The 15227-nt window shown below is 35.7% G+C and overlaps 2 protein-coding genes across 6 annotated transcripts in view; one reads left to right on the top strand and one right to left on the bottom strand.

Moving 5' to 3' along the window:
- Positions 1-12795, top strand: part of CERKL (ceramide kinase like) — a 121585-nt gene extending 108790 nt beyond the window's left edge. For all 4 annotated transcript variants that reach the window (XM_063595218.1, XM_034954603.3, XM_003823540.5 and 1 more), the window contains 7 exons: positions 428-605; positions 683-742; positions 1448-1473; positions 1569-1677; positions 4498-4594; positions 10211-10383; positions 11227-12795. In XM_063595218.1, the coding sequence (XP_063451288.1) occupies positions 428-605; positions 683-742; positions 1448-1473; positions 1569-1677; positions 4498-4594; positions 10211-10383; positions 11227-11287 (704 nt within the window). In that variant the 3' untranslated portion in view covers positions 11288-12795. The remainder of the gene's footprint in view (positions 1-427; positions 606-682; positions 743-1447; positions 1474-1568; positions 1678-4497; positions 4595-10210; positions 10384-11226) is intronic.
- The window catches only part of ITGA4 (integrin subunit alpha 4), an 82719-nt gene continuing 78285 nt past the window's right edge, over positions 10794-15227 (bottom strand). Inside the window, exons 26-29 of one of the 2 annotated variants that reach the window (XR_010109400.1) lie at positions 15097-15195; positions 14528-14647; positions 13750-14035; positions 10794-12641 (exon numbers count right to left, since the gene is read on the bottom strand). Coding sequence is in view for 1 of the 2 variants with exons in the window: in XM_003823539.7 (XP_003823587.3) it covers positions 13940-14035; positions 14528-14647; positions 15097-15195 (315 nt within the window). In the remaining variant the exon portion in view is untranslated. Of the gene's footprint in view, positions 12642-12678; positions 14036-14527; positions 14648-15096; positions 15196-15227 lie in introns of those variants that run through there. The other variant, XM_003823539.7, reaches the window with a different exon arrangement.

The following is a 15227-nucleotide window of genomic DNA, read 5'->3' as shown; positions in this document are numbered from 1 at the left end:
AGGATTATGTTATTAATGAAAAAACATAACCAGAAAAAAATTTCAGCCAGTAGATGTCTATAGATATTGTATTATTCCAATTGGTAAAAAGCATATAAGCTCAGGTATATGTAACACCAAACTAATGTTAAATCTGTGTTTACCTTGCCTATCTACTTTAACTTTGTTTCTTTGACCATGTTTTATAGGAAATAGCAATAAGCTGAAAAATTTAGTACTCTGTGTTTCTTCACTAGTACCTGAACAAGTTAAAAATGGTAATTATTGTAGTTATAGGTAAAGGGAACTAAAGAGAAAGTGAGGATGTTCATGGTCTACAGTACCTTGAGATATTCTCCTATAAGCCAATAAATATGCTCTCTTATGTTTGCTGTTTTGATACAAGTCCTACTGTACTCACTGATTAATATTTAATGTAATATTCAAGGGCATGTACAGCTGGTCGACGTCTGCACCTTCAGCACCGCTGGCAAGCTTCTTCGCTTTGGGTTCTCAGCCATGTTTGGCTTTGGTGGAAGAACTTTGGCTCTGGCAGAAAAATATCGATGGATGTCCCCTAACCAACGGAGAGATTTTGCTGTTGTTAAGGCACTGGCAAAACTTAAGTAAGTCTTTTTCTTAAACCAAAAATTTTGTATCCCAGGTTCAATGACTGTTAATAACAAATTTCATTACATTTTAGGGCAGAAGACTGTGAAATATCATTTTTACCATTTAACAGCTCTGATGATGTGCAAGAAAGGTAGGTAAAAACTCAATGTAATACAGATAACCTATATCTTTAAAGCATAAAACATTCTGACAAACAATTGATCAGACTTAGGATCTTTGGTTATTTTTCTAACATAGTAGTAAAGAATATAGAATCACAGACTCTTACAGGTCCTAGTAAGCAAACAACTACTCACTCAGCCTTTTTCTCTTTTTCCTTCCTTCTTTCCTCCCTTCCTTCCCCCTCTGTCTCTCCCTCCCTCCTTCCGTTCTCTTTTTCCCTTCCCTTCCCCTTTCTTTCCTTTCCTTTATTTTTTTCCCTTTCTTTCCTTTTCCCTTTCCCTTTTCTTTTGAGTGCCTACTATATGCCAGGCACTTTGAATACAACAATGCACCAAAAAATGAACAAAACACACAGTTTTGTCCCTCTTGATAATTTTGGTCTAGTGTGTAATACAAATATTAAAGCCATATTAAAGAAGGGTTATAGTCTTTGAAGAAATAGTACATTATTATTCCTTATAATACTAGTTTACCTTTAAATGAATCAACACATTATGTTGGCAGCAACAAAATTGTACACGTTTTTACTATCTAATTGAAGAAAGTATTTAACATATGTAATGATGAGTTCTCTAATTTTCTCATATTTAATAGATTTGTGTGCGTGTGTGTGTGTGTGTTTCTGTGCGCGCGTTACCTGTTTTATGTCTTTGTTTTGTTTTCCTTCTTTTAGGAGGGCACAGGGATCTCCCAAATCTGGTGAGTCGAAAAGTATCTCCTTGAGAACTGTGCCAGGTTCTGTTGATATTTTGCTCTGGTGAGGGAAAATAACCAATCACTTTCATTACCTTTAGACTGTAATGATCAATGGCAAATGATCCAGGGTCAGTTCTTGAATGTCAGCATTATGGCAATTCCTTGCCTGTGTTCAGTGGCACCTAGAGGCTTGGCACCTAATACCAGGTTAGTAAGCATTTTTATTGAATTGTTGATACATTTCTTATAGACCATTTTTTTCCAGGATATCCAATTAACTGTTGGTTAGCTAGAAACTTAACAGGTAGTTTATCTTTGTATATTAGAGATTCTAAGGGATTTGTCATCACAGGAGGTTGAGAACAACTGTTGAACTGGAATAATTATCAGATAATCATTGACTATTTAACGTCACTGAGGCTAAAATAATATTTCCTAAGTTTTATTGATAGAATTTTATGCCTACTTTACTTGATTTATTCATTTAGTTGTGGAGAACATTATATTAAATACTGATATTTCTTGTGAATGTCTTTGCTTTCCAACTTTAATGCAAACATAAATATCCTTAGCATGAAAATCACACATATGTATATTTGATACTGTATTAGTCTGTTTTCATGCTGCTGATAAAGACATACCCGAGACTGGGTAATTTACAAAAGAAAGAGGTTTAATGGACTTACAGTTCCACGTTGCTGGGGAGGCTCCACAATCATGGTGGAAGATGAAAGTCACATCTCACATGGCGGCAGACAAGAGAGCTTGTGCAGGGAAACTCCTATTTTTAAAACCATCAGATCTCATGAGACTTATTCATTACCATGAGAGCAGCACAGGAAAGACCCACCCCCATGATTCAGTTATCTCCCACCAGGTCTCTCCCACAACACATGGGAATTATGAGAGCTACAAGATGAGATTTGAGTGGGAACACAAAGCCAAACCGTATCAGATACCTTTAGTCAAAAGAAACATTTCAGTTCTATTTAATGTGAATAGTAGTGCATATCAATCTCCTGCCCACATTTTCAATTGAATAAAATATGAGACATCTTATATATATCTTTTTATCCATAGGATATAGACATTCCTTGTCTTGCACATTCTTCTTAATCAGCTGTCCATTATGGGGCTGAAAATATTTCTTTCCTGAATCCAATCCTGTAGACTGTAGGAGAAAGGATCCTGAGTGTTGTGAAATATAGGCAATAAACGGGGAAATATTCAAAGTTAGAGAAGAAAAAAGAGAAACTGCAAACTTCGATATTGAAAACCCAGATGGCAAGGTCCTCATTAATTACATCTAGTGCTAAAACTTCAAAGGAGTATTTTGAACCTTGTGTGATTTACAAATTGAGCCTGGTGGTTTTCCCTGACACCTTCAGAAATCCTAGATAGCTGTGTGCTTTCGTAATGTAGTTTCCCTGACTAAACTTGAAGACGTGGCTAGCTGACCAAGGAGCTATGTTTGGCGGGACTTGAGACAATGTTTATCTAACCCTGTTTGTTTAAGGACCTTCTTGGGAGGGTAGACCTGCTCTTCTGGGAACAATTGATTCATAGCTCCTTCAAAGCCACTCCGTAAATGTTCCGCTTGACTAGAATTCCACTGTTGACTCTGCAGGCTTAATCAGTATTAATGAATTTTTCAGAGAAGGATGACTAATTAGAGATTTCTTCTGTGGTTTATAATCACAACATGCCATCTTTGCAAAGACCTTTTGATCAAGACTCATTTGACCGGAGATTTTTCAGAGATGTAGCTTCTGATGATTCAGGATGATTGAACAGGAGATTTCACTTTCTTCTTTTTCCCCCACCATGATAAATAATAATTTATGTTAAAATATCTCAGTGCAAATTGCCAGTAGGAACTAATATTCTTATATTCTAAGTATTCTAAGATTAAATGTGTTCATATATGTGAGACATTTAAAGTAGTGCCAGCCACGTAAATTGTGTTTCTATTTCAAGTAAATATTGCAAGGCAGGCATAGGATAGTGCTTTTAATGTTTATAAATTATGCAATTAAAGATGCACAGTAACACTACCATGAACGTTTTGGTGCTGTTTATTTTTAATTGGGAAGAAGAAGCATGATGGAAAGCATACTGAGCACCTGGAGTATTGGTGCTGATGACCATTTTTTCTCTGTGTGCCTTTGAACAAATCACTTAAACTTGGAGTTGTCTTTTCCTTCTACATGAAATGAGCGAATGATGAAATAATCTCTAAGGTCCCTTACAGCTCTGACCTGAGCTTTCATAAGATACTAAGAGCTCTTTTTTTATTTTGTTGTTATTCTTAGATTAACTTCATGTTTGCACTGAAATCAAGCTAGAAGTCATTTGTATGTATTTCTGCAAACTGCATTCTATAGCTTGATGCATTTGTGAGTGGCTGTTTTGGCACTAAATCACACCTCTGAATTTTCACTCTCTTATATCGGATGGAACAGTTATGCAAGATTAAAATGTTCAGTCATTTAACTGAACATGTGTGGCAGCATTTGTTCACTCCATTTCATCCATCCAAAGGCCACTTTGATTTATTTCATTTCCTATGTCACTTAGACCTTCTGTCTATAAATAAATATTTAAATCACACTTTAGATTTTAGAAAATGTTGAGCTATTTGTTACACCACTTGTGCATATTAACTCTTCTATAATACATCTTTTAACAACATAGTTTCACATTTAGAATTTCTAATTACATTGTATTTTAAATTATGTCTTGATATGTGAGTAGGATGCTTGATGGTTTGTTTTGTAAAATGCTCTAATGTAAGAGCTTATTGAGAAGGAAGCCAGTGATTTAATAAAACTCATTTGAAAGCCTGCATCATTTAAAAAATAGCAAGATACGGTTTATGAATTTTAGGTAAACGTAACATGGTGATTTATCTATCTTGTCCAATACTTTCAGTAAACAGTATACTTGTTATAAGGAACAGTATGTCATAATTTTTGGTATAATCTCTTAGTAAACTTCTTAATGTCTAATAGAAATATTTAATTTCAGATTAAATAATGGAAGTATGGCTCTTATAATTGCCCGAAACACTTCTCGGCCAGAATTTATAAAACACCTGAAAAGATATGCCAGTGTAAAAAATCAGGTATAGTAAATTCTTTTTGTTACTTATTTGCAAAGCTATTAATCATGTAGAAAAAGATGCTGCAAGAATTGACATCGAATCCTGCCTCATAAGAAGGTTTTATTTTCTTCTGAATATATTAATCTTCTTTTTCCCAATCTATTTCATCCAAATTTTGAAAAGCATCCACCAGAATTAATATAGATTGGCCTTTTTTGAATGATGAATTAGTGGTTATGTATCTGTAACCACAAAGATAAAATAGGAAATGTAGTGTTATATTGCAATGTGAAATAAATTAAGGATAAAATTACATACTCAGGCTGTTCTTCAGAATGAAAAGAAGTGAAATTTGAGAGTTTGGCCTTCTTGATATTATGGCAGCAGACTTTCTAAAGTTATGATCTTTAGATCTTCCTGACATTTGTTTGCATATCTGCATTGATTGAAATAGATCTGTAGATATGTATTTAAAAATATGACAGTTTTATACAAATATTCATTCAAAATGAGAATATGTGAAGATATACATTTCCACTTAAGTGATTTGCTTTAAAGAGAAACAGTAACTATTACAAGCCATATTATTTTGGCAGCTGTTTTGACCTGATTATTAGGAAAATGATCCTTGAAATATGTGAATTTCTGAAATTGTGAGTCTTTGAAGTACATAGGTATGGTTGTAAAACCCTATAGTTTCACACTTTTTCTTTTTCTTTTTTTTTTTTTTTTTTGAGTTAGAGCCTTGCTGTGTCACTCAGGCTGGAGTGCAGTGGCGTGATGTCTGCTCACTGCAACCTCCACCTCCCACGTTCAAGCGATTCTCCTGCCTCAGCCTCCCAAGTAGGTGGGATTACAGGCTCACACCTCCACGCCCAGCTAATTTTTATATTTGTGGTAGAGACAGGGTTTCACCATGTTGGTCAGGCTGGTCTCGAAACTCCTGAACTCGTGATGTGTCCACCTCGGCCTCCCAAAGTGCTGGGATTACAGGTGTGAGCCACCACGTCCGGCCCACACATTCTTAAAGGTATAAAATGGTGCTTGGATATAGTTGGGAGATAACAGACGGGAGGAGGAGGAGAGTAAACCCAGCCAATGACTGGCAGCTGAACCTTGCTTATGTACCTTAGCCATAGCAAATCTCTCCATTTTTGCCTCATTATATTTTCAAACTTTCTTAGGCCATCTTCATGAAGTTTGATCTGTCAATAACATTATTTGATCCTCATGTATTGAACAACTAACTGGGCTGCTTAGGAACTTAAATCATAAAAAATTAGTTACAGTCCCACTTTCTTTATATGTCAAAGTAGATCAGCAGGTATAATGTAGGTTGTGAGCCTACATAACAGTTTTATATATGTGTTTGGGTGGAATATGGAGATTTATTGATTTTCAAAGGAATATATGCCCTTTCACATTTTAATAAATTTCTAAACATTAAAACCAATTTTTAAAAAACCCAAAGCACTATATATTCATTGCTGTTTTTAAGTCAGAAAATAGAAACAAGAAAATGATTTTAAAGCACTCAAAATTCCATGTTCCTCAAGATTAGTGTCATTACCTTGGTAGAATTTTTTCCGAATCCTTTTTTATTAAATAAATGAGAAGTTAAGTAAGTATTAACCTCATTCATGTACCTCTATTTGAGAACTTAAATAGTATTAACCTATTAATGTACCCCTGAGAAGTTCTGTATTTATTTTGGGGAGGTGTATGTTGCACAAATTGTTTATGGAAGGTCTCTTTTGAAATTGCCTATGGGGCAAGTCTCTCAGGCAATTTTGTAAACATTCTTCTTCTTCATTTTTTTAAATCAATATACCTTTCTTCTGATTTTAAAAGCAATGGTTACCTTACACATAAAGACAGACATACAGAAAATAATAAAAATCTGTATCGATAGGAAGACGTTTTCTAAGAGATAATATTATGCAGGATTTATCATATTTTCTCATGTACTCTACGAGGCATATCTTGCTTTTGACACAAGAAACAGTTGCCTGTGTGTGATTCACTGGCCTTAACTCTGATTTATTTATCAACTTTCAAAAATTAAAATCCATGCTATTGTTTTTTTTTTTTTTTTTTTGCAAAGAATTCTAAAATATTTTGCATAGTGTATATAGTAAGAAAGATTGATTCCCAGGGTGACTGCTTTCAAGCAATGTTAATTTGATTTGTTAATTATCCACACAGGTGTGTTTGTTTAGGCTCTTTCCTTCATGGTGACATTAAAAACGTGAATTTATATAAATTTTGTAAGATTATGAAAATCAGATCTATGTAAAAATCATGTCTACTGCATAATTCGTAGCAGTGCTGGTATTCAGGAAGGAAAATGTGGCAATTCAGTTTAAGGAGAGTAACATCTGCTTCTCTGAACCATTTTTACCAGGTTGAATAAGCGAATGTTACTGTATAACACTGTAAAACAGATTGAAACCACCATGTGCGGAGTGGCTCCTGTTCCTTCCCCATCTCTGTGTAAAATTAGATAGAGGCTGAACACTACCCTTCAAAGTCCTTGCAGCTCCATCCTATTGCTTTGCCCCCCTTCTCACTGTCCACACTTTTCTCTTTCATTGTGACCATTTTTGGTAGGGAGTTTAAAACCTTAAATGTGAGTGCTTCCCCCAGGATTTCTTTGCAGCCCTCTCATCTTCTCAGGATGCCGTCTCCTGGATGGCCTCATTGCCCCTCACTTTTGAACTGTCTGAACATCATGCACTCCCAAGGGTTCTGTCATCTCGTCTTATCTGCAGGACCTCTGTCTTCTTGTATGCTGAAGAGGTTCTGAAATTCACCGGCATCTGGAAGCCAACATGTCTACAGCCGACCTTATCTTTTCCCCTAAAGTTGTTCCTTCTGCGTTGCTCTGTGTGGGTCAATGGCACCACTTTCTACCCATCCAGGTTACCCTGAACTGTTCCTTCTTCCTCATTCCTCACTACCAGTCCCCTAACTTGTTCTGTTGGTCTCCTCTTAAATGTTTCTAAAATTTCTCCCTCACCTTAATTCAAACTTTAATCCTTTCTTGCTTACAGTAGCCTCCTTTTGGCCTTCAGGTTCTCTGGTCTTGTCTTCCATACCTCTTTTTAGAGAAACTTTTTTCTAAGACACACATTGGATTTCTCTCCTGCTTAATTATTCAGTGCCTTTCTCTTGTCAGAATAATATGGAATATCCTCAGTCTGGAACACGTGGCCTTTGTATCCAGGTCCCTGCCTGTGTTGTAACCCCACCTCTTATTACCACCCTCCACCACATTCCCAGTGTTTTGGCATTTTATTCATTGGCTAAGTTTGCCATAACAAATACCACAGAGGTAGCGGGCGCCTGTAGTCCCAGCTACTCGGGAGGCTGAGGCAGGAGAATGGCGTGAACCCGGGAGGCGGAGCTTGCAGTGAGCCGAGATCGCGCCACTGCACTCCAGCCTGGGCGACAGAGCGAGACTCCGTCTCAAAAAAAAAACAAACAAAAAAAAACAAATACCACAGAAAAGATGGCTTAAACAAACAGAAATGTATTTCTTTCATGGTTCTGGAGGCTAGAGCTGCAAGACAGTGTCAGCAGGTTTGGTTTGTCCTGAGTCCTCTCTCTCTGGCTGGCACATGGCTGCTTTCTCACAGCACCCACAAGTGAGTGGCCTTTCCTCTGTTCATCCCTGATGCCTTTTCCTATGTCCAAATTTCCTCTTCTTATAAGGACACCAGTCATATTGGATGAGGGCCTAAAGACATCATTTTAGCTTAATCATCTCTTTAAAGATCTTATCTCCAAATATAGTTATGTTCTGAGGTATACAGGGCGAGGATTTCAATACAGGAATTTGAGGGCCAAGGGGCATGATTGAGCACCTAGGAGTCACACTGAATTCTGTGTAGTTGCTTGACCATGGTTTGCCTCTAGTTTTGTAAATGCTTCCTCTCTCCAGACTTTCTTCTCCAGGCTAAATCTTATATGTTCTTTAAGGCTCAATTCAAATGGGAAGCTTTCCCAACATCCGTAGCCTGTTTGCCTCCTCTTGTTTCCTCCGTTGAACTCCACGCTTGCACCATCATGGCACTCCCCTGTATCAAAATTGTAACTGTTTACTTCTCCTCCCCATGCCCCAAACATACCCTCACACAGGATACTAAGCTCTTGGCTCCCGAAAGTCCCACTTAACAGCGTCTGTGGCTTCACAGTTAAAGCGTTTGAAGGATGGCTAGATCTTCATTTTGTGAGGTGTGCACATGACAACTGCTGATTTAAGATAATAGACTTACTGGTGGTGGCTGTCAATTCTTGGCATTCCTTGGCTTACAGCTGCATCCCTCCAGTCTCTGACTCTGCCATCCTTGGCATTCTTCTCTCATAAGGACATCAGTCATATTGGATTAGGGCCCGCCCTAATGACTTCATCTTAAGTTGATTCTACCTGCAAAGACCCTATTTCTAAACAGGGGACATTCACAGGTACCAGGGGTTAGGACTTGAACATAGTTGGGGTGGGGGAGGGAAATATAATTTAGATCATAACAGGCAGTTGTGTGTTTTAAATGAATTATCAACTAACATGAATGATTATGTAGATAATTCTACAAGGATGAGGCATGTAGCCAAGGCTTTATACCCAAGGTAGGAGGTCTAATGCAGTTACTGTCAAACAGTTTTGCTTGGGGCCCTCTAATTCTGTACCTCAGTCACAACAGCTGATGCCATCATATCATCTACTGTTTAACTGTGTTTACAGTATAAACTGGAAAGTTGGCTGGACCTTGGTATCTACATATGTAAAATATGGGTGTTGGGGAAAATACTAGTTTTCTGTCAACTTTTAAAACTATGTTTCATTGAGGTTTACATGTGGAAAAGGGGAAAAACTATGTAGATGATGTTTAATTAGGAATGTATCTCATGTCATTTTTCTGAAAACTGAAATGAGTAGTTATACATTTCTGCTCAAGTTATTTGGCTATATTTTCTTAATTATGTCAAAATACATAGTGCTTTTTCAGTATAGTTTCCTTAGGCAAACAAGAAAAAACGCAAGTTGAAGTTTACCTTGCACCATTCTATAGTGGTAAGTAAACAGTGATCTTGCAGCTTGTGTCCATTGTTAAAGTGGGAATGGGGCAGGCAAACACCTTTTAAAATCCATATTTGATTGGCTTTCTCTTTTAAAAGAAGACATACATCCCATTTTATCTTCAGAAGTTTAGACTTGCGTTCTTCCAAATTAAATTCCAAGTGTGAAACTTGTACTAGTTTGCTTTATGTCAGCTAAACTAATTGACAAGTTGATAAACTCAATGGATTATGTCTTCTGTATCTACAGGCCAGTATTAAAGATTATCTTTAATTGAAAAATCTACAGTATCACTATTGTATGCAACTTCTCACAGATATGTACTATTTGTCATAAAACAAGATTTCTAGGTGCTAGATCTAAAAGAACCCAAAAGGCTTTGGATAAGAGATTCCTTCTTCCAAAAAAAGTTGGAGATCCCTGTTCATAGTCTCAAAGCTATTAAAATGTCAGCATACGTGTTGATATTTACTTGTGAGAGAGGGCTCAGTGAACTTTGATTTGCGTTAGTAGCTAGAGATAAACCAAGTATAATGATTATTTGTGTTTATTTTTAGTTCAATTTTCCATTTGTTGAGACTTACACTGTTGAGGAAGTAAAAGTTCATCCAAGGAATAATACTGGTGGATATAATCCAGAGGAGGAGGAGGATGAAACTGCTTCAGAAAATTGTTTCCCTTGGAATGTAGATGGTGATTTAATGGAAGTTGCATCAGAGGTCCATATTAGGTAAGTCTATTTATTTCACCGCTTATATGTCAACCAGTAAACATAAATCTAATAGTACAACGAAAGCTCTCTTCTCTGAACTATCAAAGCAGGCAGTTGGTTAGTTTTTAAAAAATCAGTAAATCAGGGAAGCATAAAGAGACATGCACAAATTTCAATAAATAAAAAGCAACTTTACATTTATTCAACTGTTATGTAGACCCAAGGCATTTTCTTTGGTTATGCGTGTCTACATTGGCTTTCTAACTTACTGTTGTGCATAAACTACAGATAATGTCTACAACTTCCATTTTGGATTTTTAAAAATGGATCAAGATGTTAAACCTTTTAGTGGAGCCATCTGAATAGTAAAGTGTTAGATTTTTATCCTTCCATCTTAGTTTCCTCTCACTCATAATTACTGTAACACGTTTTGTTCAGTAATTTGCTTTTATTAGGCCTTTACAGAGCTTTCAGCTTCCCCTGGGAACAATTTTACATAGCAAGTGGTATAAACAGGTTTAGGAACCTGCAAACACATTCTTGGTAGGCATTGTGACACTCAGTGGTTAGAAGAAGCATGCAGGGGTGCCCACTAGACATGGGTGTTCTAGAGGCATAACTGACTGTTTTACAGAGGTAATGGAGAGCATTGGACAATCAAGGAAGTCAGTTAAGGAGGCTTTAGAGCAATTACTGTTGTTGATTTATCAGACCTTCTCAGTTTTCTAGATTACAGCTCTGTTGGGAATGCTGTGTTTGTTATCAATTTGTATTTGGCATTGGCATTGTGTACCATACTTATTAGGTGTATGTGTGAAAAACAACAAAATAAGTTGATGAAATAATGTATTTTCTTTACAGATTGCATCCAAGACTTATCAGTCTTTATGGAGGAAGCATGGAAGAAATGATTCCAAAGTAACATGTAATTGTTTTTTAATATAAAGAAATGTGGCCATGCTTTAAACCTGTGGTCCCCACCCTTTTTGGGACCAGTTTCATGGAAAACAATTTTTCCGTGGATGGGGGAATGGTTTCAGGATGAACTGTTCCACCTCAGATCATCAGGCATTAGATTCTCTTAAGGAACATGGCACTCTAGATCCCTCACATACCAGTTCACCATATGGTTCGCACTTCTATGAGAATCTAATGCTGCTGCTGATCTGACAGGGGGAGGAACTCAGTAATGCTCCATTGCTCTAACCTCCTGCTGTGTGGCCAAACGGATATCCTAATAGAAATTGATGTTACTAACAATTAGCCTCTAGGGCTTTAAAAGTCAAGATGAAATATCAGTTCAAATTGTTTTTAAATATCAATTTTAAATATCAATTCAAATTCTTTTTTTTACAATGTGTTTATTGGACACACAAAAAAACTTTGCAACCATCATAATACATCAATATTTAACCTAGATAATTCTGAAACAATTTGGATTCTTTCATTTTTCAGGATTTGAGCTCATCAATTATGTTAAATTTCCTATATTCTGTTACAAATATAATACAGATTTCATAAGTCTGCCTTGATTTACTGCTCCCTAATCCAGAGCAGTTAAATTTCAAAATCACATAGTTATATAGCCCACCTGCCAAAAAAGAATAACCCATCCCTGTCTGTCTTCTTAAAGTGATAGGGTTTTAAAATTCATGATACAAGTAACAAAGTTGATAACAAATACTATTTTGAACTGGGCAAAATCTAGCCCAATATGTAATTGTGTTCCCCTTGTATCTGAGAGGCCTGTGTTGGACAATCATAGTACTCTGCTTTCACTGTGCTCAAATAACCTGAAATATATAGTTGTTTCTGAGTAGGAAAGAACCAAATGTAAATTTCCTTAGAGACCATCCTGGAGAAGACAGTTCTAAATCGGGGCTTGATTTTTCATCTATGATCCTAGATGTTCTCCTGAAAGAATGACTAGCCTTTTTTATAACGATACAAAGTTTTTTAAAAATACATAAATGTCATAAAGTTTATTCTTGTGTATACACACTCTGGGTTCAGGAGGTTTTGTGCTTACATTTCACTACTCAAATGCCTTCGCAAATCTCAGAACATTCCTCACCATCACTGCAGGCCTGTGAACAGATAACTTTCATCAATTAGGATGGCTGGCTAGTGGCAGGGACTTCATATAAAGAAATCTTTTCCAGAATTGTTTTTCCACATTGCCTTCTAATTTGATCACTCCCTATAACAGATGTTCAAAATTCGGCCACAGCTCTCTTATGAAGACAGAGTCAGATAAAATGATATTCTGCAATTATCTAGATCATAAGCATAAAATAAATATTACAAAAATGATTGTATTTAAAGAAATATGATTGTATTTAAAGAAATTTTTTAAAATCCAGAAAGTCATTTAAAATAGAACCTCATATAGTATGAACAAACTATAAAAATATTTTACCTGTCACTTAACATTTCATGAAAATTTTGCTGTCTCATTTATATTCACTGTATACAAATTGAATCAGTATCTTTCAGCTAAATTTATGAATTTTTATGAATTTTGTTTCTTCGTTTCCATGTAAGGTAACACTTATAAAGGGTAACAAAGATTTACATCCAAGCAAATATTTGTGTGATAGTCAATATTTTACATAGTACATAATACATATGAAGTATAGGCCCCCTAGTCTTTGCACAGCTTTGATTTTAAAGTTATTAGTGAGGTATGGTTTCTGTATTTTTTAAATCAGTGTATATCAGGTAAAGTGCAACACTCACAATCTTTTGTTTCAGAATAAGAATATTTTATAACAAAAGATTTGAAGATGGTTCTTAACTATTTACTCCTGGGTATGCTTGATAAAGGTGTGTTATAGGAAGAATGGTAAATATATACCTACATAAAAACACATGTATATATACAGAAAGAAGGTGAAATCCATAATTATAAAAAAATAATTATCCAGAAGTCATTTCACTAAGCTCAAACCAGTGTACATGTTCAGTCTGAAGTTTGCCAGTTAGGCCTATAATATTCATAGTCTGCTGAAAAAAAATGGTTGTTGGAACAAAGCCCATAGGAAATGTATTATAAATAAAGGGCTTTAAAGTGATAATGGTCCACTCATTAGAAAATTTGGGAACAGCTCTCTAAAAAATTATATTTTTAAAGAACATATTTTGAACAAGTATCAAAGATGTATTTGAAATGAACCTCTGCCCACCCAGTGGGGTTCATTTTACTGAGGCAAGCACATATGGTAAGTAGTATTTCAAGTCTAAGACTTCTCCAGTATAATTTAACTCAGTTATACTTTCATTTCAAGATATCTTCAAGGGTTTACTTTTCTTGAATAAATTGAATGCTTTAGTGTTTCTCTACCCATTTAAAAGCTGAGAGATTATCTTTGGCTGTATTATTACCTTTGCAGTTCTTCTATCTCAAAGAGTAATCATTGCTGAGATTTTCCCCTTGCATGAAGACATAATATGTCACAAGATCATGAGTAAAAGAAGTCCGAACAAAATTCATTTTTTCTTGTAAACAGTGTCTTTTAAATTTCTTTACTACAACCTGAGTCTGTTTTCCATTCTCTCAATTTGAAAGAAGTCCTTAATCATCATTGCTTTTACTGTTGATATAACTCCAACTGTCTCTTCTGTTTTCTTCTTGTAGGATAGATTTGTATTGTCTTTTAAAGAAGCCAGCCTGAAAATAGCATTACATAATCACTAGTGTATAGTTATGAACACTCTCTTATCTACTATACTCATTTCTAATATCTAAGCAGTTAACACCAATATTTCTTAAACTGCATCCCTTGTAACATCAGTCATAAAGGTTTAACAGAGGTAATCAGTAAAAATTAGTGGGGACATACCGGGTTAAAGAAACATTTTTGTTTTTAATGCAGAAATTCTCAGTGATACACACCACATTCTCTCCAAAATTGACATTCCGTGTAATTTGCAATCTTTTCCAAATGGTTTTTTAAAAGGAACGTCTTTCAAAACAAATTAAGAATGCATATTTTTCTAGAAAGACTTTGGTGTTGAAGAGAAATGTGAGATCAGTACTGAGCAACATAAAAAGTTAACATTAAAATAGTGAAATATTTAAATCTAATAACTTGGAAGTCAAATTGGCTTTGAGAAAATGTCATTTTTAGTAGACTAATGTTGGTAATTGTTAAATGCTTACCTTCCACATAACATATGAGATCAACAGAAGTACAATAAGTCCAAGTAGCAAGCTACTTGAAATAATCACTATGGTGAAATAACGTTTGGGTCTTTGATGATGTAGTCCTTCCAGTAGAACCTATGTGAGTTAAGAAAAATAAAACTCAAAAACCAAAAAAAAAAAAAAAATCAGTTTGAAAAGTTGCTTATATTTCCTTTAAAGCCCTGCCATAATCCCCAGTAGTATTTAGAACTGCCCAGCCCATTTTCTTGCTGGTTCTAATATAATTGCAGGAAACACTGGTAACTGTTTAGCAGAAACAGTGAGTGTAATGGGCTGTATCCATGACTTTTCCTCCAATCTATTCAATTCTCACTGCTGCCCAATTCACCTCTCTGAAAGAACTGCTGTATTGTTCCCTCCTGCCAGTTGTGGAAAATGCCAACTCTCAACCAAGTATTGGGGGCCCTCCATGAGCTGGTCACATTCTACTTTCCCAACTCAGTTACTCAAAAGGAAGTAATTATAGACACCCTTGAAATGTGTTTCCTATAATTTTAGTGTAGCAGTTAAGAGGGTAATCTTACATGTGCAACATTCTCATCCTTGTTTAGTTCAATAACTCTTGGATTTGGCTCTGGAAAACCTGTTGCTCTTATTTCAAACTTGAGTGCTGAAGTCTCATCCTGTTTAATAAAAGAAGGATCACCATAGCCTG

Source organism: Pan paniscus, chromosome 13 (assembly GCF_029289425.2).
Source record: "Pan paniscus chromosome 13, NHGRI_mPanPan1-v2.0_pri, whole genome shotgun sequence".
NCBI classification, from domain to species: Eukaryota; Metazoa; Chordata; class Mammalia; order Primates; family Hominidae; genus Pan; species Pan paniscus.
The sequence above is the reverse complement of the archived record's forward strand: the minus strand, read 5'-3'. Positions and strand labels throughout refer to the sequence as shown.